The 27,694-nt window shown below is 49.3% G+C and overlaps 2 protein-coding genes across 2 annotated transcripts in view; one reads left to right on the forward strand and one right to left on the reverse strand.

Moving 5' to 3' along the window:
• Positions 1–12,380, reverse strand: part of LOC149348988 (protein argonaute-2-like) — a 32,092-nt gene extending 19,712 nt beyond the window's left edge. The window contains exons 1-2 of the mRNA XM_089541080.1: positions 12,060–12,380; positions 1,133–3,227 (exon numbers count right to left, since the gene is read on the reverse strand). Of these exons, the coding sequence (XP_089397206.1) occupies positions 1,133–3,227; positions 12,060–12,177 (2,213 nt within the window). The 5' untranslated portion in view covers positions 12,178–12,380. The remainder of the gene's footprint in view (positions 1–1,132; positions 3,228–12,059) is intronic.
• Positions 12,381–25,586: 13,206 nt separating this feature from the next.
• LOC149348989 (protein argonaute-2-like) overlaps positions 25,587–27,694 on the forward strand; it is a 78,312-nt gene continuing 76,204 nt past the window's right edge. Inside the window, exon 1 of the mRNA XM_089541083.1 lies at positions 25,587–25,874. Coding sequence (XP_089397209.1) covers positions 25,775–25,874 — 100 coding nt within the window. The 5' untranslated portion in view covers positions 25,587–25,774. The remainder of the gene's footprint in view (positions 25,875–27,694) is intronic.

A 27,694-nucleotide genomic window follows, 5' to 3' on the forward strand; every position in this document is an offset into this window, starting at 1 on the left:
CTTTTGGCAGGCCCATGTGATATAAACTATAAACTAAACTATCAAAAAAAACTATAACTATAACTAAACTATAACTATAACTATCAGGTATATAAACTTAACTATAACTATAACTAAACTATAACTATAACTATCAGGTATATAAACTTTCTTTAGAGAAGCCCTATAGTCTATAAATAATCTACAGATTTGTGGTCATACGCTTTTAATAGGCTATTGTACATAGGGTGTCTATAGAAATGAATAGACACGAAGAACTATCTGTAGTAACGCCACATTGTCTATAAGAGGACTATAGAAAGTCTGTAGACCAAGTCTATCGCCAACCAATACCCAGCGGAAGAAAAATGCATGACCTATTTATATTGCTAGTAACTGCCTCATGAACCAAAATCGGAAGGAAAATCTTCACCGGAGCAGTCGCTCTACCAATTGAGCTAACCGGGACAGCAAGCTTATGCTAGGGCGAGAGCGAATTGATGAATAACTCAAAGTGGGAACAGTGTTGGTCAAATGTTTAGGGGAATCCCCCAAAGTGGAGTAGATTTGTAATAAGGGAGTAGTTAAAAAATGCCGTAGCCGCCGCGGTGGCTCAGTGGCTATGGTGCTCGGCTGCTGACCCAAAAGACGCGGGTTCGATCCCGGCCGCGGCGGCTAGAATTTCTTTGGAGGAGAAATTCTAAAGGCCCGTGTACTGTGCGATGTCAGTGCACGTTAAAGAACCCCAGGTGGTCGAAATTTCCGGAGCCCTTCACTACGGCGTCTCTCATAGCCTCAGTCGCTTTGGGACGTTAAACCCCACAAAACCAAACTAAAAATGCCGTGTGACAGCCATGTTCATTATAAGTGGGCAGACATTTTGAAACAGCGGCGACAACTAAGGCTATGGCTGCCTCGATAGCCGGCACACTGAGCTGCCCAGTTCAAAAGCAGCAAGTTTGGAGCAGTTTAGTGCAATTTTTCCGAATTTTTATCGCAATGGCGCAACTTACCTAGTTTAGCGAATTTTGGAGCATTTGGCGCAAGAATGGCAACACTGCACGCAATAACTGGATGAACTGCAATGTGACGAAAACTGGTCCGGCTGCAGCGCTTGCTTCAGTCGAGAACACCTTCACACCCCCATGCTCACCTGTCTCCCGGTGCCGGGTGAGTGACATCTGCCCCGATGATGATGATCGGTCGCTTAAACACGTCCGGCTTCTCTGTGTTCAGCAGCCCGTTGTTGGTGCCGCCTAGTTTGGCGTTGATCTTGAGGCAGAGGTTTGTGATGAGCGGAGGGTTGCACTTGCGCACCGCGTTCAGCTCCTTGATGCACTGGGTGCGGATCCCCAGCTTCACCTCGGCTGCCTCCTTGATGTCGGCATAGGACGCCTGGCGCCCGAGCACGACAATTATGAGCTGAATGTCCTTCGCCTTCAGGTCCTTTAGAACCTGCAGAATCGGCCGGCGGCGGATGTCCTCGCATGTGACAAGCACGGGATTGCTCACGCGCATCCCAAGATCCCTACCCACGTTCTGGAACATTCCTATCAGTTTGTCAATGTCGTTCGTCTGCAGCCGACAGTTGACGCCCAGCAGTGCCCAGTTGTCAACGGGCATGGCCCTGAAGAGCCTGCTGCCCCTCAGGTCCCACACACCGTCGCGTGGACGCAGCTGCTGCTGCCCGTCAAAGACCAGCGACGGGGGATCGAGGACACGACCCTTCAGCTGGGTCGGATTCGTGCTGACCTTGATGTTGAATTCATCCAGGTAGGGCCTGCTCTTCTGCACCACATCCTTAACAGAGTTCACGATGTTATCGAAGCGTTGCCGCGGAGGCTGCGCGGTGCGCCGGATCATCTGAGTTGTCATGCTCTCGTTGAGCTTCTTCCGGTAGGGCTGTCCCTCTACTATGTGGCACGCCTCGAGCGGAAGGTAGACTGGCCTCTGCGGGGTGCCAGACTGAATGCACGGCAAGTGAGGAAAGCGCATGAACCTTGGGTACTTCTCGCGGAAGTAGTCGGCCACTGTCTTTCTTTTGCCGTCCTCCAATAGGAACGACAGTTCCTGAGCTGTTTGCAGGGTCACTTTGGCGACCCTATACTTGCGGGGATAGTTCAAGTGAAGGACCTTCACTTTCAAATCCTTCAGCTCCTTGGAGAGCTTAGTGCACTGTGATGCATCCAGCCTCCTGGAACTCTCTGGCCCCATGTCAAGCAGCTTTCCCATGAACTCGACAACTGGAATGGCCTCGTAGAAGGCAGTTGCCGAGCGGTCAACGTTGAGCATCGGCTTCCACTGAGCGGGGCGGACACTGGTGTAGTAGCCGAACCACACTTCGTGACCACCACCGAGGGAGTGGTCAGCATTTGGTGGTGGCTGCATGAAGATTGACCGACCGACGGGCGTTAGTGTGATGCAGGGCCCGTGCCTCATGATGATGTCAAGCGCCTGGATCACCTCTTGGGGCACAACGCGCACCCTCCTTTCGTACACTGCGTGCAGTGCATCCAAGTTCACCGTGGCTGCATACTGAACAACAACAATGAACTCCTGCTCTCGGTCATCCTCTTTGAACGGAACCTTGAACGTTCGCTCCCTGAACGGAAGCTCCTTCCGCGTGTACAAGTTCTTCCGGCCATCAAACGCTGGCAAACAGTTCCTCAGCTCGCCCCGATACTTGTCGACAAGGCTTTGTATGACGAGCCTGTTAATGCGTGTGCTCAGGCAGCGCAATTTCTTTTCGTCGGGGGCCTTGGCCTCCTCTTTCTTGGATGCCGACATGATCGCCACATCATAGTGGTACACATTGCCCCCAGGCAGCTCAATTTCGAAGTGGTTAGCAAACAGGTTAATCGGGCGCCCCAGCGTGCCATGTTTAGGTCGCTGGGGAAACGGAGTCGTGCGCCGCGGAACAATAGCCGCGGCGGGTGCAGCTCTTGGCAGGGCTTTCCGTATGGCACCCAGGTCCACGGGTTCTCCGGCTGCTGCGCTCGCGGGTCCGGTGACCGGCGGCTGTAGAGCCACTGTAGGTTGAGCAGCCGTGGCTGCATGCGTGGCACCCCGCTGCCTGCGAGCACCTCCACGCTGCGTCTGGCTTTGTCCCTCAGCCCGCTGGAGCATGGTCTCTGCAAAGGAAGGCTCCTGCTGCTGCTGAGCACGTTGGAGCATGGTCGCCGCAAATGAAGGCTCCTGCTCCGCAGCCCCGGGCCGAGGAGGTTCCTCGCTAACTTGGGGGACATCGCCTGCAATGGACGCCAAATGTCTGCCATTGAGGTTTGGAAGCAACTGCTAGACCGCACAGCAACAAAGAAAAGTTATGCAGCTTTTCACAGCAGCTTCGTAGTCGAAGAAAAATTTTTCCCAGTCTGCCGAAAAACGTCTACACTTCGACTCCACCTCTGCCGATACACTTAAACACACTGAACACTGCCAAGCATAATAAGGAGTCACCTGGCCAACGCAAGAGCTCCAAGAATATATAGCGAATAAAGGTAAGCGCATCGACTGAGAAGGAGCACATATTTAAAGGGGCTGCAAAACACTGCCTGGGGGAATACCGGCTATACTTCAGGTGGGTTCTTTATGTCACACAGATGCTGACTTAAAAAGAATTACAGGAATCGATGCACAGGAACGGGAGTTATTCAGTGAAGAAATTTCAAAATACAAGCAAACAAAACGCTGCCCTCAACTCGATTTTGGCGGGGCTTCCCACTCCTATTTCGCTCTCCCAATGACGGCACCTGGCGCAACCAATCAAAACAGCCAGCCAGAGCACGTCGCCGAAGTTTGTACTCCATGGTTGCCTGCTCTCTGTGAGACTGGCAGCGTTGTTTCCATGCCAGAGCGCCCCTGGTGGTGTATTTTTATTTTACTTGCTTTGCAGGGCTTTTATCTAAGACAAACAAGTTGTTTTTGTTGATCTAATATAAAACGCAGACAGGTGACAAAATGTGTCTCTATTTATTCACACAATTTGCACTATATTTACTGTTTGTCCGGTCATCAAGCTCGCGCCAGGTGATGTCATATCCGCTGCTAAAAACCCGCCACTGTGTGGCGACACCATCAGAGCCATGAAGTTGTTTTTGGGAGGACATTAAAATATTAAAAAACGGAATGTACGCGGTATTACCGACGCTAATAGCACCATTATAACTCACTGAATGCAATCAACAGGCAAAACAGTTGACTAAAATTGTGTTTCTGGGCTCCTTTAAGAAAATGCAAAAGTTTAATGCAGAAACATTCGGCAGCTTGTATATGCCAGGCCTCCTTCCAAACTCTCGTGTCTGCACCTAATCCTAAACTCATCGGAATAGAATAAGCAGTGCCCCAAGTCTTTACTAGTGCACACTGACACATGGTCACGTTAATGCACGCGCAAACCTGGCTGTGTGGGCTGGAGGACAGATCACCTGCGTCCTTCAGGTAAGCACGGAAAAAATAATGAGACAAAGGAAGGTCCAACTGAGTGCACAGGCTTCTTCTACGGGAGCCCCACAAGAGAACAGAGTGGACGAAAGGCGCACTTATCCGTCGACCATTGGAAGCACAATTCGTGCATACGAGGGGGTACCCAAAAGAAACCGGACTTATTTTTGTTTGAACTTATTTGTTCACATTTTAAGCACAGACCTTCAATCTCCTTCAAAGTATTCCCCACTTGCAATGATACGCTTGTCGGATCTTTCATTCCATTTTTCAAAACATTGTTTAAATTCATCTTTTGTGATGCTTGACAGTGCCTCCGTCGTTTTTTTCTTCACCTCAGCAACATCAGCGAAACGGTTTCTATTCACCTATTTTTTCATTCTAGGAAACAAAGAAAGTAGCACGGGGCAAGGTCGGGAGAGTATGAGGGTTGAGGAATAGGGGTCATGCTATTTTTGGTCCAAAATTGTCGTAGAGACAGGGCTGTGTGAGCAGGGGCATTGCCATGATGGAAAAACCAGTCACCCGACCGCCACAAATCTGGCCGCTTCCACCGCACTGTTGCCCAATCTTTTCAAAACATCCAATTAGAAAACCTGGCTAACTGTCTGACCCTGCGGAACAAATTCTCAATGAACGACTCCTCTCACGTCGAAAAAAAAAAATCAGCATTGTTTTGAGGTTTGGTTTCACCTGATGAGCTTTCTTGAGGCGAGGTGAATTTGAAGTTTTCCATTGGCATGATTGTTGCTTTGATTCAGGATTCGATTCAGGAACACTTGAGTTGTCCCCATAGCATCGTCCTTGTACGTCTTTCTTAACATTTCAAGAGTTTCCATTCAACTTTTTCCGAGCAAAAATCAGAATTTCACCGGCGCACGCTGTTCACGAAAATCAGCCATTGCAAAAACGACATTCACACAAAACAGTCGTCACTCTAAAACTCTGCCTAAACTAGTCTGACCTCCTTCAAAGACGGCACTCGGCTTACTGACTCTGGAATGTTCGTTCTATGCGCTCATAGTGGCAAAACGTGGTACCGCAGAAAACCAAAAAATTTAGTCCGGTTTCTTTTGGGTACCCCCTTGTATGCATTTCCGCAGCAGGTCAGGGTTCGTGATAGTTCCCAGTTCCAAAATCCAAGGGTATTCGAGGACTTTCAATGACTCGGCAATATTTTTGTGAGGATCAGTAACGAAAGTTGCTTACCAAAACAATATTTTCTACATATCAGAAATGTAACCTACTACACAAGGTACTTCTAGCAACGAAACCAATGAGTCTCGCACCTTTGGAGCACTGTTATTGTGAGCACGGGTGCAGGCCGCTGGCCGTTAGCCAGTTTACCTTATTTAGCTTATGTTAGTTTAGTTAGTTTAGTTTAGTTAGTTTAGTTATTTAGTTTAGTTAGCTTATGTTAGCCAGTGGCAGCCGGGCAGGAGCGGCCAGCGCCAAAGAAGCAGCACCGTCGCTTGACCGCAAGCCCGCTCCAGCTGCCTGCGTGGTGGCTCGGTTACTTTTGGTAAAGACTGTATTCCAGCAATTAATGGCAATCTTCTTCACGCAAATTAAAAAGGGCAATGCGTTTACGTTGAGCACAGGTTGAATTGCCAAACCTAACTGTCGCTGAGGGCCCTGCCGCCGTTCCACGGCCATGTACGGCTGCTGTTCACATCCAGCTGCTATGATTAAAAGAGCAGGCTCGATCCCGACCTCGGCACGTACACACCTCTATACGGGAGGGACGCCAAAAGGCTTGTGTCCTCGCGATGATTCACTGTGCACGTCAAAATTAAAACTAACGGTGGTCGAAATTAAATCCGAGTCTTTTCCTCCAGCATTTCTCGTAGCGGGAGCTGTGCTCAGGTGCGCGTCATTGATTGGGCTCATCATATGGGTGGTTTCTTTCGACCAAATTGGCTTCTCGATTCCACGCGTGCAAACACACTACCTATTCCATCCACGAGCACACTTATTATCACACCAATGTAAGTGACAGTATCAGAAAACTAACCAGGACGCCTTTGTTTTGACAAGGCACAGTCATATCAGGCCCCTCCATTAGTCCAGCATTTTGCACAAGTGTTAACACTAAGAGGTGACATGACACTGTGCAGTGTGCTTGGCACAATGCAAAGATTTGTAGCACAGGTTTAGTGTATAATCAGTAGGACTTGCAATACGTACTTTTGTTCAGTAATCTGTGCATTCCACCACACAGTCCAGTAAGATAAATGCCAAAAAGCATTAAGTCATACACAAAAAAATCTTGGCATGCATGCACAGATATCGACCAGTCTGGCATCTCCAGTGGAGTTTTTATGATTCTGCAAGTTCCTCTCGCATCATTAAATCTGTGAATTTCTCTGCTTAGAGGTTTAAGTTTATGGGTTAACGTCCTAAAGGTTTTTTTGTTCGTTCATTTTTCACAGTTTATGATAATGCAGATAACTGGTATTGTAAAGGGAGGAAAAACGGTTGCAAGCACGGTTGCTTGCCATGTTAAGCACAAGCAGTTTGCAGGCAAGCCGTATATTCTTAATTCGGCTGTTGCATCTAATTCGAATGCCTCTGTATCTCATCAACTTACTCAAGTAGGGGGTAAACCAACAGAAAATGCCGAGCGAAGGAATGTGGTCCAGGTAGACAGAATAATATTAACTGAGCATACGAGTTGGAAAAGCTACACGTCACCTCCCCCATGCTGTGGAAATTCCTGTACAGTCAGAATACAGCCTCACTGTGGGACAGTAATTAGCTGCAGTGCTGGCGTTCTCTACACCCACACAGAAACGCACACACGGCTCCAGAAGAGTCTTCCACACGCGAGAAGACGCAATCTGGTTCTGCAGCGTCCTTGATATGAGGTTACGCGCAGCACTGACAATGTATACCGAGTAAAACGGCGAGTTGAGCGAGTTGGTACATCTCGAGAAAAAAACAGGGCAGGAACAGGGACACAAGAAAAGAAGACGACTGGACAGGCGCTGACTAGCAACTGAAGGTTTATTGCACGGAACACGAAATATATACTCTACAAACAACCAGGAGCACGCATGATCGAAGGCAACAACACTGATATGATGTCACAATCAGCCATGACGTTCAAGAAACGATATCTCACAGTCATGAACGAGGACGGATGGGGTGCTTACGCATGTGTCGCGGTTTTTCTGAATATGAAATGCTTTGCTAATCTCCCTAGTTAATCTATCTTTGTGACTGTACAAGACCTTTGTGTCGTTAAAAAGTGGAATACATTGTTGGGCAGCAGGCGCGGAGGTGTTACTACCACATTCTTTATAGTGCAAGACTAGGTTCGAGGAAGGGGCCCCTTTCAAAGAGGTGTTGTGTTCTTTGAAAGGGGCCCCTTCCTCGAACCTAGCCTTGCACTATAAAGAATGTGGTAGTAACACCTCCGCGCCTGCTGCCCAACAATGTATTCCACTTTTTAAAGACACAAAGGTCTTGTACAGTCACAAAGATAGATTAACTAGGGAGATTAGCAAAGCATTTCATATTCAGAAAAACCGCGACACATGCGTAAGCACCCCATCCGTCCTCGTTCATGACTGTGAGATATCGTTTCTTGAACATCATGGCTGATTATGACATCATATCAGTGTTGTTGGCGTCGATCACGCGTGCTCCTGGTTGTTTGTAGAGTATATTTTTTCGTGTTCCGTGCAATAAACCTTCAGTTGCTAGTCAGCGCCTGTCCCGTCGTCTTCTTTTCTTGTGTCCCTGTTCCTGCGCTGTTTTTTTCTCAAGATGTATACTGAGCAGCAGGTTTACCCATAAACACCGAGCGCACACCTGCTCTATTTAGGTCACGCCAGCAGTGTCCTTACCCACTGGCCCCCCCACCAATTAAGGTTCAGTTGGCCAGTACCAAGCATCCCAGGCTGGTGATTTGTACAATGGTCAGTGCAAAGTTCAGAGGCAGCACGCTTTCTGCTTCTCACCAACCATGCATACTATACACATTACAGAAGTATTCCACGGAATACAGTCTAGCCCATTTATAACGAAGCCACTTATAGCGAAATAGCGGTTATAACGAAAGAATTTCAATTTCCCATTCCCATTTTTGCATTTTCAATACATTTTGGGTTCAGTTTTAACGAAGTAAATAAGAGCGCGTCAGCGGATATAACGAAGAGATTTAATACCAACCGAAAAATAATCTGCCAATCAACACATTTTTGCGTCCTTGAGGCGATTTTTTCCGCGAAAATAAGAGCAAAGTTCGGCTGACGGCGTCCTTTCGTGGCGTCGTCTGCTCTCCTGCGGAGCGAAAGGTTGCTTCACTGCATAGCATGGCACTCCGGTCTCTTGTTGCGCCGTCCTTGAACGGCGTCACGGCGTAGAGCAGTAGAGCACACCACGCAGGGGAAAAACGAAAAAAGGACAGAGACGATTTTTTTTTTCGATGACGTCGCAGAGAGCGGCCGTCTTGGCCAATCGCGGTTCTCTATTTCTCCCAGGTATGCCGGTATGTCGATGTTTGCCGATGTTTGCATTTTTTTTTTTTCGTAGTCCGCATGTTACGAAATAGCGGACAACACAGCGAAGTGATTTCAGATTCCCGCCGACTTCGTTATAACCGGGCTACACTGTACACTGTACATAGTCAACGCACGCCCGCATATTTTGAACAGAATCACAAAGTTCAAAGCACTAACTACTAATCTGATTTCAAAGAAGGTAAACCAGTGCCCATAAGCCTCCAAATCCCTCGCTCAAGACTTCCCCTTTTGTGACAAACGCCCTGCATCATTGTTTTCACCAATTCACATCTGCGGCAGCATCAATCACCGTTACGGCGACAAATTCTGAATTTGAAAGCACTGCTGCTGCAACGTGCAAGCGCACGCTCATGTTTACTGCCTTTTTTACTGCAAGTAAATGAATCTACAGCGCACATCAAAATAAAAACTGATGAATAAGACTTTTTTTTTTGGCACTAAAAATGAAATTTTTCAAATCAACACAATACAAAAAATGGCCTACAACGTGGTTGGAGCTGCCTCCACCTATTTTGCCTGGGTATATCTTAGATCTTCAGCCAACGGCAGGGGCACTTCGTACGTACGGTGATGTCCCACGCACATCACTAGAGAGAACGGGCAACCGAAAATTTGATTTTGATACTGCTTTGAATGAGTCATCATCATCAGCCTGACTACGCCCACTGCAGGGCAAAGGCCTCTCCCATGTCTCTCCAATTAACCTCGCGCTTCGCCAGTTGCGGCCACCGTATTCCCGCGAATTTCTTAAACTCATCCACCCACCTAACTTTCTACCACCCCCTGCTACGCTTTCTTTCTCTTGGAATCCACTCCGTTACTCTTAAGGACCAGTGGTTATCTTGCCTTCGCATTACATGCCCTGCCCAAGCCCACTTCTTCCTCTTGACTTTGACTAGGATGTCATTAAGCCGCGTTTGTTCCCTCACCCACTCCACCATCTCTTAACGCTACACCTATCATTTTTCTTTCCATAGCTCGCTGCGTTGCCCTTAACTTAAGCTGAACCCTCTTTGTTAGCCTCCACGTTTCTGCCCCATAGGTGAGTACCGGCAAGACACAGCTGATGTATACTCTTCTCTTGAGGGATATTGGTAAGCTACCATTCATGATCTGAGAGAACCTGCCATATGCCCTCCACCCCATTCTTATTCTTCTAGTTATTTCCCTCTCATGATCCTGCACACTAAATTTTAGTTGTGTTTTCTGTCTTTAGAATGATGCGCACCACAGTAGCAAAAAAAATCCAGTGTGTGTTTACTACATCCGAATCAGCGCAAAATAATATATTTATGCTACGCAGAAGACTACAATGAGCAGGCAGTGCCGCAGTGCGGAGCAGATGAAGTTGATAAAGTCAACGCTCAGCAACGCAAAGCACGAGAGTGTGCTGCAATTTAACACGAGGCGTGTTCGGCAGCAGCACCTAGTGGCTTCGCGCAGCGGCCTTTGAAGCTGATCCGTTCACGCCGCCTTGGGTTGGACTCCCAGTCATGAATATTCATGTCATTTATTTATGCTAGGCTCTGAACCTCTGGACATACATCGACCAGAGACTATTTTGCTAGGCTCAGACTCTGAACATCCTTCTGCGCACTTCTCATTCTTGAACACCACAAGGTGTAAGAGTATATGCATGAACGAATCTACCCCCCCCCCCCCCCCCCCCCTATCTTTTTTTGTCTTGTCAAGTTGCCTGCCCTGAGGAACGTAGATCAGGAAAGTATCCAAGGAAGGGGAGGGGCTTTCGAGGTCGTTCCAAAACCGAAACTATGGAACGCAAACAATGCCTTCAACCTCAATTTTCCAAGCACGCACACGAGCAACCGACACGTACAACTTCGCGCTTCGGCTACGCGAAGTTTCTGCTGCAACAGTCAGCAAGAAAACGTCGCGCAACCGGTGCCACAACAAACCCAAACCGACGGTGTTTAACACACAGCTGGCCGGAACATACCTGGCCACGCTGCAGTCGCGGTTAAGTTTCGGAGCAGCTGAATCCTACAGACGACGAATTGTGAAAATAACCGTCAAATACGGGTGCTTACTACGTCAACATTCATGTTACCGCCGCTGTGGATATTAATACTATTTTCATCACACAATTCTAGCTTAGCCGGTCAGCCGTGAGGCAGATACGGGAAGCGTTGCCGTTGCAACGGCAGTCAGGCTTGCCTAGCCGCATTTTCCATACTGCAGTGGCGGTTACCGTATATAGTTACCGTGTTTACCGTACGGCGGTGCTAAACTCGATGGAATTCACACGCCGCCCAGTTAACACACTAAGCAGACGAAACATATTGAGCCGAGCTGACGGGTATTAACCTTAAAGGAAGAGCACACTAATGATTACTAATGATTAACGCTAAACACACACAGCAACAGGCCGCAGCGCATATAACGAAAGGGTACTAAAACGGACGTATCACTTTCCACCGCGCCCGACCCCGATGCGGACGGCAGGCAGACGAACCGCCGCCATTACAACATCCCGAACCGCAGTAGTTTCGGAGTCGAGTCTCACGTCGCGATTTAAACGGTTGCGCCGACTGTCAGTTCAGTTACTGTCTAAAAAACGTTGCAGGCAGCAAACCTCTACAGGTTGCGCGCAGTGACACTGAGTTTCACGCAGTTATTCGCCACAGAAAAAGCATTTCGCGTTGGGTCCACGCCGAGCAGCGCTTTTCCAGACATGGCTGTTGACAAATAAAGTCGGCCGTTAAAAACGGCACCGCAACGTTGGGATACGCTTCACTCACTGAAATCAATATTACTACAAGTGAAACTGAGAACGAAGTCGCCTATAAAGGATGACATTTTCGCAGACGAATGCGCGCGACCGGGCAACCACTACACGAGGCTCAATTTTTTTTTATTTTTTTTTTCTACACAAGACTGTAAACAACCACCAACATCAGGTTGTCCATCGAAGGCGAAGTTATCACTACTAACAGCGACTTAACGGCATGTAGAGTTCAGGGCAAACACATGAAAACAACGTCAGGCGAGACACTCCCAGGCAACATCGGCGCCGACAACTACGTCGTCACATGCACACAGAAGCGCTGTATAATCACGTGACTGTTCAAAACCAGAGCAATATGTGCTCACCTCTGCCCCGTCCCCTTCCGCGCGCAGGGCCTCGGCTGGGACCTGGGGCACCACCGGCACCACCTCGTTTTCCACCTCTCTTCCCGCCGCGTGCACCGCCGCCGCCTTCAGACGCCATACTTCACGCGTAGTCGACACTCGTCGTAATCTGCGCCGGACCAGACTGCGTTGCAGACCGCTTCCGTGCGCCCGACGCTGTCGTCAGCCACGCTCGCTCACGTATCCGGCGTCACCGACAGGCTGCAAACACAACTCGCGCCTACACCGGCCTCACGCCACCGCCTGCTTTGCGAAGTCTCTGGCACAGTGATGCCAACTCAGGTCAACGTTTTCTCCCTAGATTGAACCCCCAAAATCCCTAGATTGAACAAAAATCCCTAGCCTATAATGGTTTAATTGTTAATGCGACCATTTGAGCTTCAACAAAGTCTCACCGCAGTTCACTGTTTCGTCCATTAGTTATACATTTTGTCAGACATAAATAAAAGCGTGTTAGCCACAATTGTACTTTTTTTTTGTTCTTTTGTAGATTTACCTTACATAGAGGGCCCACAGATGGCGCCAGCTTTTATAGAGACGTGTGGTCACTGGAGAGAAAGGCAGTGAGTAACGACGCTCACGAGCAGACGACTCCCGTTTCACCGAATCGGCTTTTGGTTTGTTTGGTTTGTTGGGGTTTAACGTCCCAAAGCAACTCAGGCTATGAGAGACGCCGTAGTGAAGGGCTCCGCAAATTTCGACTACCTGGGGTTCTTTAACGTGCACTGACATCGCACAGCACACGGGCCTCTAGAATTTCACCTTCATCGAAATTCAGCCGCCGCGGCCGGGATCGAACCCACGTCTTTCGTGTCAGCAGCCGAGCGCCGTAACCACTGAGCCACCCCGGCGGGGAATCGGCTTTTGAGCTGCTCCTTCAGCCGGCTTATCTTTACGCGCAAAGAACCTATGCAGCCCTTTGAAAAATAAATGCAGTTGATACCAAGTTGAAACAGCTGGCATTTTCTGCTAAGCCCCGTCAACACATGAAAGTATTTTATTCAGACACCATTAAGGGTTGTTTTTAGGATTGTTTTAAGAGGCACACAGAAAGACGAAAATGTTTTAATTAATGAAAAACCTTTTCTCGCCTCATAGAGAGCATTCAGAAGCGGTGAAATGGCTTATCTCACCGCACAGTTATTTATTAATCATAGTCGCAATCAAAGACCGTCAAATAGTTTTGGAGCTACTAAGGATTGACGTCCCGAGAAACTGACATAACGAACAATGTAATCTTGTTATAGTTACACAGCAATGATACAGACGTAAGATTGGTAATTACAAAATCAGAAAGTGATTCCTTACAACTTTGCATGTGTTTTTTGGTTGAACAGCACGTTTAAATCAAGTGGTCTAGCATACGTGGAGAATGCGAACAATTGTGGCACTTTTTGGTAAAGGTAAGCGGTGAGCGTAAACGTAGCGCGTTGATACAGGCACAACAAGTCAAAATTCAACTTCGTCTTTTGTAGAGGAGCAGTCACTCGAAGCGCCAGAGATGGCACGCACGTTAAACAGTTTGAAATTCACATGGTTTCGTTTTCCTCTCTGTGCAGCAGTCGATAATTTCGCGGTGCAGAACTGCTTCCACCCTCTCTTGGCTCGGCAGAATACTAAAAATAAAGGAGTAGTAATTAGCATTTTTCATAGTTTTTTCTCTTCCAAGCGCAAAATAATCAGCTACACTTGCCATTACGCCACTTAGAGTAGCAATTCTACGGCTTCTCAAAATCCCTAGATTTCACAAAAAGACGCTAGATCCCTGAAGCAAAGAAAAAACCTCTAGATCTAAGGATAAATCCCTAGGGTTGGCATCACTGCTGGCATCTCTCTGGGGCCCCGCGCCCGTTGGCCCGTTTACGCTGCGGCGGCGGCGCTGTTGTTGTTACCCACACAGGGGGATCGGCCAAGAAGAGAAGCGCATAGAGAGTTTTTAAGCATGAAATGCTTTTAGCCCCCGTTGTCGGCAGTGTGGTGACGTCACGCCGAGACCGAGAGCCATCATCCGGGCACTGAAATCCAGTCATCCGGGCACTGAAATCCAGTCATCCGGGTACTGAAATCCAGTCATCCGGGCACTGAAATCCACTCATCTGGGCTCTGAACCGATAACATCCGGGCACCGTACGAGACTTAACGAGATTTAACGAGACTCTCTAAGCCCTCCTACGCGACCGGCATGCAAGCGCCGGTTGGTCTCCAAACGAGACAAAAAAAACTGCTGCCAGTGCCTTCTCAATGTTTATCAAGATATCAGTGGAGCTGTGCGTTTGATAATGCACGGACTTATAATTTCCGATTTCTAATAACGCATGCAAAAAGCACATAAATGCCACGATACACTTCGTTGCCATACGTGATCTCTTAGGGGCTTCGCGCATCGAAGCAAAGCCGCGCAGGCGCACAGGGGCCCGGGGGAGAAGCGCTGCGTTCAAAGAGCAAGGCATCGCGCCGAACGGGTGGTGGCGTTCCTCCCTTTCATTACGGTGCGGTTCGGGTGTCCACCGAGATGGCAGAGAATTACTGCGCCATTTCCTTTCCTCAAAAAACCTTGCGTTCAAATGGCAAGGCATCGCGCTGAACGGGTGGTGGCGTTCCTCCCTTCCTGTATGGTGCGGTTCGGGTGTCCACCGAGATGACATTACGCCCATAAACATTTCATGCTTACTCTACTCTCGGTTACGGGAGAGGCAGAGAATATTTTAAGCTTGAAATGCTTTTAGCCCCCGTTGTCGGCAGTGTGGTGACGTCACGCCGAGACCGAGAGCCATCATCCGGGCACTGAAATCCACTCATCCGGGCACTGAATTCCAGTCATCCGGGCACTGAAATCCACTCATCCGGGCACTGAAATCCACTCATCCGGGCACTGAATTCCAGTCATCCGGGCACTGAATTCCAGTCATCCGGGCACTGAAATCCACTCATCCGGGCTCTGAAACGAGAACATCCGGGCACCGTACGAGACTTAACGAGATTTAACGAGACTCTCTAAGCCCTCCTATGCGACCGGCATGCAAGCGCCGGTTGGTCTCCAAAGGAGTCACAAAAAATAACTGCTGCCAGTGCCTTCTCAATGTTTATCGAGATATCAGCCGCTGTGCGTTTGATAATGCACGGAATTATAATTTCCGATTTCTAATAACGCGTGCAAAAAGCACATAAATGCCACGATACACTTCGTTGTCATACGTGATCTCTTAGGGGCTTCGCGCATCGAAGCAAAGCCGCGCAGGCGCACAGGGGCTCGAAAAAGAAGCGCTGCGTTCAAAGGGCAAGGCATCGCGCCGAACGGGTGGTGGCGTTCCTCCCTTCCTTTACGGTGCGGTTCGGGTGTCCACCGAGATGGCAGAGAATTACTGCGCCATTTCCTTTCCTCAGAAAACCTTGCGTTCAAATGGCAAGGCATCGCGCTGAACGGGTGGTGGCGTTCCTCCCTTCCTGTACGATGCGGTTCGGGTGTCCACCGAGATGACATTAGGCCCGTAAACATTTCATGCTTACTCTACTCTCGGTTACGGGAGAGGCAGAGATTTTTGTGATGTTTTTAAGCATGAAATGCTTTTAGCTCCCGTTGTCGGCAGTGTGGTGACGTCACGCCGAGACCGAGAGCCATCATCCGGGCACTGAAATCCACTCATCCGGGCACTGAATTCCAGTCATCCGGGCACTGAATTCCAGTCATCCGGGCACTGAAATCCACTCATCCGGGCACTGAATTCCAGTCATCCGGGCTCTGAAACGAGAACATCCGGGCACCGTACGAGACTTAACGTGATTTAACGAGACTCTCTAAGCCCTCCTACGCGACCGGCATGCAAGCGCCGGTTGGTCTCCAAATGAGACAAAAAATAACTGCTGCCAGTGCCTTCTCAATGTTTATCAAGATATCAGTGGAGCTGTGGGTTTGATAACGCACAGAATTATAATTTCCGATTTCTAATAACGCGTGCAAAAAGCACATAAATGCCACGTTACACTTCGTTGTCATACGTGATCCGGGGGAGAAGCGCTGCGTTCAAAGGGCAAGGCATCGCGCCGAACGGGTGGTGGCGTTCCTCCCTTCCTTTACGGTGCGGTTCGGGTGTCCACCGAGATGGCAGAGAATTACTGCGCCATTTCCTTTCCTCAAAAAAACCTTGCGTTCAAATGGCAAGGCATTGCGCTGAACGGGTGGTGGCGTTCCTCCCTTCCTGTACGGTGCGGTTCGGGTGTCCACCGAGATGACATTAGGCCCGTAAACATTTCATGCTTACTCTACTCTCGTTTACGGGAGAGGCAGAGATTTTTTTGTTTGTTGGTTTTCTTGGTAAAATAAATAGATAAATTGCCAGCGCTGCTGCGTGCTTTCAGAGTTTTAAGCATGAAATGCTTTTAGCCCCCGTTGTCGGCAGTGTGGTGACGTCACGCCGAGACCGAGAGCCATCATCCGGGCACTGAAATCCACTCATCCGGGCATTGAAATCCACTCATCCGGGCATTGAAATCCACTCATCCGGGCATTGAAATCCACTCATCCGGGAATTGAAATCCACTCATCCGGGCTCTGAAACGAGAACATCCGGGCACCGTACGAAACTTAACGAGATTTAACGAGACTCTAAGCCCTCCTACGCGACCGGCATGCAAGCGCCGGTTGGTCTCCAAAGGAGTCACAAAAAAATAACTGCTGCCAGTGCCTTCTGAATGTTTGTCAAGATATCAGTCGCTGTGCGTTTGATAACGCACGGAATTATAATTTCCGATTTCTAATAACGCGTGCAAAAAGCACATAAATGCCACGTTACACTTCGTTGTCATACGTGATCTCTTAGGGGCTTCGCGCATCGAAGCAAAGCCGCGCAGGCGCACAGGGGCCCGGGGGAGAAGCGCTGCGTTCAAAGGGCAAGGCATCGCGCCGAACGGGTGGTGGCGTTCCTCCCTTCCATTACGGTGCGGTTCGGGTGTCCACCGAGATGGCAGAGAATTACTGCGCCATTTCCTTTCCTCAAAAAACGTTGCGTTCAAATGGCAAGGTATCGCGCTGAACGGGTGGTGGCGTTCCTCCCTTCCTGTACGGTGCGGTTCGGGTGTCCACCGAGATGACTATAGGCCCGTAAACATTTCATGCTTACTCTACTCTCGGTTACGGGAGAGGTGTCGTTCCTCCCTTCCATTACGGTGCGGTTCGGGTGTCCACCGAGATGGCAGAGAATTACTGCGCCATTTCCTTTCCCCAAAAAACCTTGCGTTCAAATGGCAAGGTATCGCGCTGAACGGGTGGTGGCGTTCCTCCCTTCCTGTACGGTGCGGTTCGGGTGTCCACCGAGATGACATTAGGCCCGTAAACATTTTTTTTTTCGCCCTGCCCCCCCCCCCCCCTAGTTCTTCTCTGCGCATGTGCAACATTGTCGCGTCGTCTGCTTCGAATGAGGAGAGCCGGGGGAGAAGGCTGAGCCAGCTGAGCGTAAGGAAAGATAAGCCCTCGCTATACATGCTGAGAGGCGGCTGCATTAACAATACGCACGTAGCTGGTGAGCGTTGCCGGATCACATGGATGGCTTTGCAAAACAACAGTCCTCCCCCCTTCTCGACGCCTCGGCGCGCGCATTTGTTTTGTTTTCATGCATTCTCTTTTGCATTTCTTCGCCAAGGGAGAGCGAACAGCGCGCTGCATAGCAGAAACTTTGGAAAGTAAATAATCGGTACTCTTTGTGAACATCGAAGACAATATTATGCCAGTGCGAACGCCTGCGTCGCACACAGAAGTTCTTAGCGGCCGTACGCAAAATGCACCCATGGACTAGTTGATAAGAAGAGCAAGGTTCCGGGCTAGTTGGTAATGCATTTAAAACGGAGAAACAGCGCCAAGAAACACGGACACACGAAGAAACGACGCACACACGAGCGCTGACTCACAACTGAAATTTTATTTTGGTGGAAAGACGCTTAAATAGACAACATGAAAGGGTAGGTAGCAGGGCTGCTGCAGCGATAATCGGCAATCAGTGTGGTCGCGTCACAAGATGACAAAGAAACACAAGAGGGAAGAAAAGAAAGTTATAAGCGGTAAAAAGACGGTGCAAAGGGCTGCGAAACGGTGGTCAGGTAGGGAACATTAACAAAAAAAAAACATTGAAACGGTACCGAAAAGGGCGTGGAATGTGTAAAAACCATGAAGGACACACATGAGATTATCCAGATGAAAACGTAAAAAAATATAATTACGTGAATAAGGTAAAAGCTTTAAAAACGTGCCCAAAAGGAGAGGGGGGGGGGGGGGGGGGGGGGGGCTAAAAGCAGTACCAACGAGGAATCCGTCAATTATTCAGCTGTGTGTGGCACACAAGAACCCTTAGGTGTTTGTCAAGTCACCCAGAAAATCCAGCTCTTTGTTTGACAAGGAGAGGGATGGCGTACTGACGCGTTGTTGACCGGCATAATGGATTTTGAGGGCTCCGACGATTCCCCTCGTCAACCTATCTCGCCCTAGCCCGATAGTGGTGCAACGATTAAAGTCAGGGAGGGGTTCAGATTCCTTCAAGGGTGTGTTCTCCAAGTTTGCACTTCTTACAGTGCTTAGGCAGGTGCCCAGAAATGGCTATACTTTTAACATTGTTTTGATGTTCTTTGAGTCGGATGTACAGTACTTCTTCCCGCATGACACTGGCACAGAGTAAATTATTCCTGAATAACTGGGGACATATTGGTGAGAGTGTGTCACCCTGTACCCTCTAGGTTCCCGCGGGTTATTCACTTTGGAACAGAGGGCGGGAAGCTTGTTGGTAGCCGTGAACACGACATCCACGCCGGCGCGCTGTGCGACTTTTGTTGCGAAAGCAACACTACGCGAGTAGCCGAGCCATTTCGCGCAGCTGAGGCAAGGCCATACTGCGCACGCGCGAGGCGCACCGCCGCCGTCGCTGCGCGGGTGATTCAGAGGTGCCGCCGCCGCGCTCGCCAGTTGAGCATGCGCAGTAGCGGCGCATTGTTATCCTGCCGGGGCCGCTGCCGCGCGCTCTCCATCGCCTCTCTCTCCTCGTTGCTTTCGCAATCCTCCAGGTTTAACCAGAGCTAAACCACTGCCGATTTTATGCTTTGGCTGTCACTAAGTTAACCGTCAAAACGGCGCTAGGCACCTCGGTGTGTCGTCTCCAGTCTTGTGCTGCCCATCTTCGGTAGTGATTATGTGCGACTTCGGGGTATCTGCTGGGCTTGTAACCACTGCAGGACTCCCACCTGGAAGCCCGTCGGCAAGTCAGGTAGTTTGAGTGATGATCGGTCGTATGCTGCCTTTTGCTTGATCCGGACTTACTTGAGGCGACTCGTTACAACCTCGTTTGATACGGTCTTGGGCTTCGTGTGGCAAGATGGGACTTGAAGCAGAGTTCTTGTTTGTCGGTGCATTGGTCGTTGAACAGGTGACTTCGGTTGGTTGTCTCTGGGTGTGTTGCGCCATTCTAACAGTGGTTGGCAGAAGGTGGCCTTACTGCGGCAACACTTATTCTTCGCTTCGTGTGTATACAGCACGTTCCACCATGTCACTTGGTCGCTGCTGATGCGGCCTTGAAAATACTTGTTGAACGTGAATGCTGGCCATGAAGTCTCTGAACTCTTTGCTGCTGAATGGGGGCCTGTTTGCTACTGCAGGGACTCTGCGATAATTGGAGAAGGCTGAGTCGGGCTGGTTGGTTCATGTTGAATGGGGATGACGAAACAGCGCTGACGGACGGGACGGAAGAAGAAGAGACAGACACACATGCGCTGAGCTAACTACCAAAGGTTTACTACGAAAAAAAAGGGGGGGGGGGGGCAATATAAAGCATCAGGGCAAGCCAAATCATAGAAGGGAAGCAGATGCGGGACGAAGATGACGTGACATTCATACGGGAGCTATCAGTGGTTATGGTGCTCGGCTGCTGACCCGAAAGACGCGGGTTCGATCCCGGCCGCGGCGGCCGAATTTCTTTGGAGGAGAAATTCTAGAGACCCGTGTACTGTGCGATGTCAGTGCGCGTTAAAGAACCCCAGGTGGTCGAAATTTCCGGTGCCCTCCACTACGGCGTCTCTCATAGCCTTAGTCGCTTTGGGACGTTAAACCCCATAAAACCAACCAAACAAACCAACTTATTAAGAAAGGCGAGCTCCTGGGGGAATAGAGCCACCGATGGTTGGCTTACAAATGAGCTACCAAATTCGAGAATGCGAAAAGCCTCTGATATCAGGCGCGAAGTGTGATCTCCATACTTGGCGATGATAGTGGTTCGGTTCAGAAATGCCTCGCAGTCTTTGCAATCTGCGGAATGAATTACAATGTTATTTCGGCGTGACTGGTTTTCAATATCTTTCGCGTGTTCGCGTAGTTGTTCATTTACGCACCGCCCGATCTCCCCGATGAAAAAACGGCCGCAAGGCAGTGGGACCTTGTAAACTACACCACAGCAACAGTTCTGAACCGAATCACTATAATCGCCAGTATAGAGATCACACCTCGCGCCTGATATCAGAGGCTTTTCACATTCACAAACTAGGTAAATCATGTGTAAGCCAACCATCGGTGGCTCTATTCCCCCAGGAGCTCGTTTTTCTTAATCAGTGATGCGTTGATAGCTCCCGTATGTATGCCACGTCATGTTCGTCCCGCATTTGCTTCCCTTCTGCCCTGCTGCTTTATATTGCCCCCACCCCTCCCCCCCTTTTTCGCAATAAACCATTTGGTTGTTAGTTCAGCGCATGTGTCTGTCTCTCTTCCGTCCCGTCCGTCAACGCTGTTTCGTCGTACAGTTCTCTGCGGTAGTCCCCGTGTAACAAATATGTCTGTGCATGCTGATATGACTGTTGACGCAGCAGTCATACACAACTTTAATTTCGAAAGAAAAATAAATAAGTAGCAGTTCACCACGATAAGGAAGTTGTGTCCTCCACGATGGAAAAGATCTACTCCCATCACCTGCCATGGTATACGGCAGGAACATAACGGCTTAACAGTGGCATTTTCGCATTTTTATTTGCTAGCACTTTTCTGCCTCCGTGGAGGTCGTTCCTTCGCTCCGGCGCAGCTGCGGCGCACTACCACGTGACAGCGTGACGTCACGACCAGAGGAGAGCAGGGGCCCCAATTCGTCTCTTCGGCCGTAGTCGTTCCTTCGCTCCGGCGCGGCGGCTACCACGTGACGGCCTCCTCGGCCCGCCACGTGAGGCGGCCCGAGGATTAATTAATCGGAACAAATAATTAATTCAATTGATTAAGTAATTCATTGAATTAATAAATAATTTAATTAATTCAACTAATTAATTTTACTTAACTCCGAATAGGAATCTATGAGTAGTGCGGAGCGATATATAATCTCAAGAGAAGAAAACGCCGTGCGGAAGAAACGCCGGGACAGAAAGAAGAGCGGCCTGCTAAAAGAAGATTGCAGTATACAGCCAAGAAGAAAGAGCAGAGCATTGTGGCGATTCGAGACGGCGACATCGTGGCTCAGCGACGTGAAGAACAAGAGATATCAATTGGCGAGCTCGAGTCTGCTACGCGTGAATTCGTGAAACGAAACTACCAGCAGAACCAAGTGCAGCCAGGTGGTGCTGCTTTCGCAATCAGCCAGGCTTAACCAAGCTAAGCCTTCAGCCATTTTTTTTTTTTTTGCCTTGTGCTTCTGGCACGCCAAACATGAACAGGCCAGTGTCGCAATTTCACCCGTTATATTGGACCAAAAAATGACTTCTCGTGCTCTGTTCTTCATTTTCTCTTCACCTATAGCTGTGTGCGCCGCACGGAGCAGGTCCAAAACTTCCCTCTTCCTTGCCTTCAACCTGAGCTTGCGTGGACCATACATTCTTTCTCGACAGCGACGCAGTTTGAACTGTTTGTAGAATGTATTCCTCATCACCATCAGCGTGCATTTCCCTTGCGCGTTTCTGTTCCGCTACTTAGCCTGTTCCATGCACGCTTTGGCGAAGTGCTTGTAACCGGCACAATTTTTACAGCGCTTGTCTACCGCAGGGCGTACCCGGTTTTTGTGTGCAGCAAACCCGCACTCGGCGCAAACGGAAGTCGCGCCGACGCGGTTAACGATCGGTGGATAAGATTTGAATCCTTCGCACCATGCATGGGCGTCCGGAAGGGGGGGCAAGGGGGGGGGGGCGGTTGCACCCCCCTGGAACTGCAAATATTATTTATGCACTAGTAGAAAACAACTACACAGCTTGATTAGCACATTTAGGTGATATTAACTGATCGGATTTTTCTTACTGAGTTCAATTCTTTGTTCATTAATAAATTCCAATGTTTGTTCTCCAAGCCTAGCACTAATTAAGCCTAAGTTTTTTTCATGAATTATCAAATCTCGATAAAAACACACATTCCTACACCACCCGTTACACCGAACCGTGGAAGGTGGTCACTGCGCGGGCAAATTATTCCTGGCAAAAAGTGTCATACACACTGACAACCCTTTTAAATTCATTCCACAAATCAGGTATAGATTTACATACATTTTCTGTACGAACCCTAAGCACACATTTCATTAACAATCCTTGCTTACAATAACAACTAAAAGTATTATCTTGCCTTTTGTTATTTACCTCTTGTGACTATCAAGTGTGCGTGCATTAATTTTGAATATTGTGCTTTATGCGAGTTTTTGTTGTTGTTCTATCGCTGCCTGCTTTGTAGGGAGGCTAAGGGCTTCAGTCAGATCGCTTGTTGTCAAGCGGCTTTTATCCGCAGTCTCCCCCATCACTGATGGAAATAAACAAGTTATTATTATTATTGTTATTAATTTGCTGCTTCTAATTTTTGTTTCATGTGCGCAGTTTAGACCACAAATTGTTCCTTTTTGGTGCTAACCTACCGCCTCCCCCATACCCGGCCATCGGGTGCCCCCCCCCCCCCCCCCCCCCCCCCCCGGAAAAAGTTCTGCGGGCGCCCCTGGCACCATGTATCTTTTCGCACTTGGCTTGGCCTTGTTCCTAAGCGCGGCACTTCTCAACGGCTTTCCCGTATGACGGGTTGTCTGGTATCAATTTCTGCTGCAGCATCTTATCATTGATGCCCATGATGATCCGACTTCGAAGCATGCGGTCCTCCAGCGTGCCGAATACGCAACGACCTGCCAACAGCCTCAGCTCATTGAGCTATTCATTGAAAGTTTCGCCTTCTCTCTTCTCGCGTGTCCCGGAACAAAATTCGTTGCACTTCAGCTTTTTCACAGGCTGGTAGATCTCAGACTTCTCAATCAGGACGTTAACGTCCTGTGATTAATTATGGCTTAGCCGTATTCTGGCTCGCTGGCGCGTCGCTACAGAGAGGATATGATTAGGTGCCCTCATTGCACGGTGCTGACGTGTGGCGGCGTATCACACCTTCTGTGGAACTGCTCTGGCCGAGGTCACACTAGCTGCTGACTCTGATGTACAGGGTCTATCACACTTAGAGGGACCACGGCTCCGTGTGGCTGCGCACACGCGGAACATAATTCCGACCAAGCCGGTAGCAAACCCGTGCAAAGGGGCAGATGACACGAAGCACAACGTCGAGGTCCCCCTTTTCGTGCGCCACTCTGCAGTGATTCTTAAAAGGGTCAGGTGCAGTGGCACTCCGCATGTGCGCAGCCACGCGGAGCCGTGTTCCCTCTAAGTGTGATAGACCCTGTACAAACGGCGTTTGCAAAATACGGCTCTCTTATGGCCTGACCAGAGCAATATGAAGTGATTGACGACCGAGCGAACATTGAAGACTATGTCTACTCCTCGTTCCCTCCTCCCATGCCCATGCGCCTTCCTTATCTCATAAAGAACTTTCGGAACGAAAAGCACCCCTTCTCGCACGCAGAGCTGAAGGTCAAATCAGGCCTAGATTTGACCTCTAACTGGAGGCTCACCGGAGGTGTGGCTGCGACGTCATACCACGTGACTTGTCGCAGTTGTTACCGCTCGTTTCACAGCTGCGGCGACCGCCGCTCTGGCTCTCGCCAGTTGTGTCACGTGACTACGTGATTCGCTCTCGCTGAATAAAGGCCTAGACACCGTGGAGCCAGAAGCGGTCACCGGGACGAGTTGTTCGACTGAGCAATGGAGTCGCCGGGCTGCTTGTAGCGATCCTTACGACATAGAGCGTCACGAAGCCGCGTTGACTAGAGATAGTCGCGAAAGTGGGCTCGTATGGTTGATCAAGCCGATGAAGAACGGGGGGTATACGTCTGGAGAAGCAGTGGAACAAGCAACACGAGTATCTCAAGCGGGAAAGGGCAGTGGATGCTGCCAACGTCTCCGCATTGACATCGGCCACTGGTTCGCTCTGAGCCACACCATTTTAATTCAACTGTACCTCTCCCAAGAGCACGTGTAACAAGCAGGCAACATTTTACATTTGTTTTAAGACAGCAAGAAGTGTGCAATGTGCGATGAAAATAATCACGAACAAAAACATTAAGACTGCGAACGAACGAGTTGAATCCAAAAAATATTGGCCTCCGCGAATTCCGGTAAGTGCTGTCGCAGTCAACAATACAGCAGTTAGTATTACCATTTTTTTAGGGATATTAGATGCACGGAGGAACTCTCACAACGAGCGGTCTGCACCGAATGCAGCTCTCAGGAAAAAAGGAGGGGGGGGGGGGGGGGGGGAGCTAGGCAGTGAGAAGGGGTTATTCTATGAAAACTCGAAAAATAACGGGACGCCTGTCGCGGAGGCAGAGCGGCAAGTCTGGCCTCTACGTATAGAACGAATTATTCTGTTGTGACTCGTGAGGATTGCATGCCTTAGATGTTTAAAGTTTGGTTTGGTTTATAGGGTTTGACGTCCCAAAACGACTAAGGCTATGAGAGACGCCGTAGTGGAGGGCTCCGGAAATTTCGACCACCTGGGGTTCTTTAACGTGCACTGACATAACACAGTACGCGGGCCTCTAGAATTTCTGCTCCAAAGAAATTCAACCGCCGCGGCCGGGATCGAACCCGCGTCTTCCGGGTCAGCAGCCGAGCACCATAACCACTGAGCCACCGCGGCGGCACAGATGTTTAAAGTAATCGGTGTTGTTTATTTCCTGTACCGAATACAAATGCGGGCCTGTCGGAGCCTCAGAGGGCTTGAGAAGCACGCTGCACATTTAACACATCGCAAGGCGTGCTCCCAGAAAACCTCGCACCGTTTTCATTATGGGAGCACTGCAACTCGAATTTCGCGTGAGAACAAGCTTCGAAGCAGTGTAGAGTCGATGTGACGTTTATCTTGCAATGCAGCAGTACAACCGGCGACGTTACCACGCAAACAGATCGCTAGAAGTGGCGATATCAAAATAGCGACTGCGATAAAGAAAACGAGCGGTGGCAGAAAGTTGAATCCGAAGGCAGCGCTATCAGACGATTTCCCGTGATCCTTTACATTCACTCCGGTGACGCCCCTCACCCGTTACGACAACGTCATGATTGCGTAGGCAGCGCTGCTATATATTTAACTGGGCTGCCTGGACAGCGCTCAGAAAGCCTCCAGGACGCGTATGGGCTGGTGCTAGCAGACGGCGACGCTAACAGGGGTGCCGTGCAGAGGACCGCGTGAATACAAAGTTTCAGTCGCACGGAATCTTTTTACTAGCTTGATACGTTACGACAACGTCGACTTGCTGAGGCAGGAGTGACACAAGCAGTGTAGTGCAGCGGACTACATCTCGACGAGTGCAGACGACGCACGGGACATGGCGTCTCGAGGTCCAGGTGGCGGTGGCGGACGTGGTCGGGACGAAGGCAAAGGCGGGGGCCGAGGTCGCGGGCGCCGACGCTCGAGCGGCCCCAAAGGTGAGCACGTATTCCGAAAACTTTTTCGAAGCTGACTCGCTTTACAGTACAGTGCTCTGGCACGTGACGCCGTTAGGTTTGTTGGCGTTGCAGCTGAGTCTAAACTTCGCGGCTTTCACGTGCGTCTCCTAAACACTGTGTGCGTTGAACACGTTGTTAGTCTTCTCTGGGTGTCGCAACTTCTCTTTTGATAGAAGACGTGGGTGTTAGACATTCGTTTCCGCTCTAATGTAAGACTTCGGGTATCTTACGCCTCACTGTTACGTTGGGTGGTTCGCCGTTGTTGACTGCGTGTATGTTGCGTCAAATTTTCGATATTTAATTTAACAAAGAGTGCACAGCTCTACCACGTATCGCACCGCTCGCAGCCTGTCTGAGAGAAGTGCCTTTCCTGTCGTAATTCACTGCACTGTAGTAAATGAACAAGCAGGCGGCGCCGATACAATCCACGCTGTGCTGCTTGGATTCACTGCTAAATGAGGCAGGTAGTGATGGGCATCTCAATACGCCTGGTCAGAGGTCTCAAGGGGGCGTGCCTATGGAAGGGTTAGAAGTCCATGGTTGCGATTTAGGGTGTTTTGTCGTTTTTACGATTAATGATTGCAGGTACGGGCGAGGCAGCAACTTTTCGATAGCCAGTGTATGGCATTTTTGCATAGCACCACTACTGTTCACTGCTAAATGCGGCAGGTAGTGATGTGCATCTTAATACGCCTGGTCAGAGGTCTCAATGGGGCGTGCCTACGGAAGGGTTAGAAGTCCATAGTTGCGATTTAGGGTGTTTTGTCGTTTTTACGATTAATGATTGCAGGTACGGGCGAGGCAGCAACTTTTCGATAGCCAGTGTATGGCATTTTTGCTTAGCACCATTACTGTGCTTTTAGGCTCTTCCCGCTTGCAACTCCCTCCTGTACATACAGGGTGTCTTCCCTAAAACTTCACATAGTTTACTTTCAAATTGGTGTTTTTGTGTTCGATGAACGCTTTTTTTCGACATAGCATTGTCAGGGGTGTAGTGCATCAGAATCCTGCTCAAACGTGCTGCCTAGCAGGATGGTTGGCTACCATCGCATGGTTAACTTTTTACCTGTTACTGTTAGGCTCTTTAGTTACTGAGAGGCGCGTAGCCCACCGTAAGCGATATCCATATCATTCTTCCGAATTTCGCAAACGTGGTTACCCTCGACGCTGTGGCCCCAGTTTCTGCCAATTTCCGCCAAAATGCATGCGCTTTCAAGACTCTTGCAGGCCAAGCAACTTCTCCAGTGCGTTTAACTGGTCGCCATAGCCAAAATTTGCTGGGCCACAGCGCAGAGATTGACTGCATTTTCGACTCTAAAAATTGATATGAACATTCCTTACGGTGGACTACACGTCTTTCAGTAATTAGGAGGCGTAACAGTTAACAAGTCAGCTATTCAGTATTAGTGAACCAATCTGCTAGTTAGCACGTCTTAGCTCACCAATCTGCTAGTTAGCACGTCTTAGCTCACCAATCTGCTAGTTAGCACGTCTTAGCTCTATTCCGATGTACAGCTGCACCAGAAAGATTCGCACAAGTTACTCATGACCGGAGCGGAAAAATTGCGAGACGCGGCGCTATTGTAGCCGTATGCGCAGATAGCGAGAGTTCCTGCCGCATTCCACTTTCCAAAGTGGGGGTGGCCGACAGAAAGCAGCCCATCCGAAAGCAGGCACTGCCACACGTTACTTTTGACAGTGCATCGCCAGCACATTTTTAAAGGAAAGTGGTGATAAAAATAACCTTTCTCGCCATGCTAGCGCAAAAAAAAAATAAATAAAAGGAGATTATGTGCTTA

This window comes from Amblyomma mixtum, chromosome 4 (assembly GCF_055824585.1).
Source record: "Amblyomma mixtum isolate Tamu chromosome 4, ASM5582458v1, whole genome shotgun sequence".
Lineage (NCBI taxonomy): Eukaryota > Metazoa > Arthropoda > Arachnida > Ixodida > Ixodidae > Amblyomma > Amblyomma mixtum.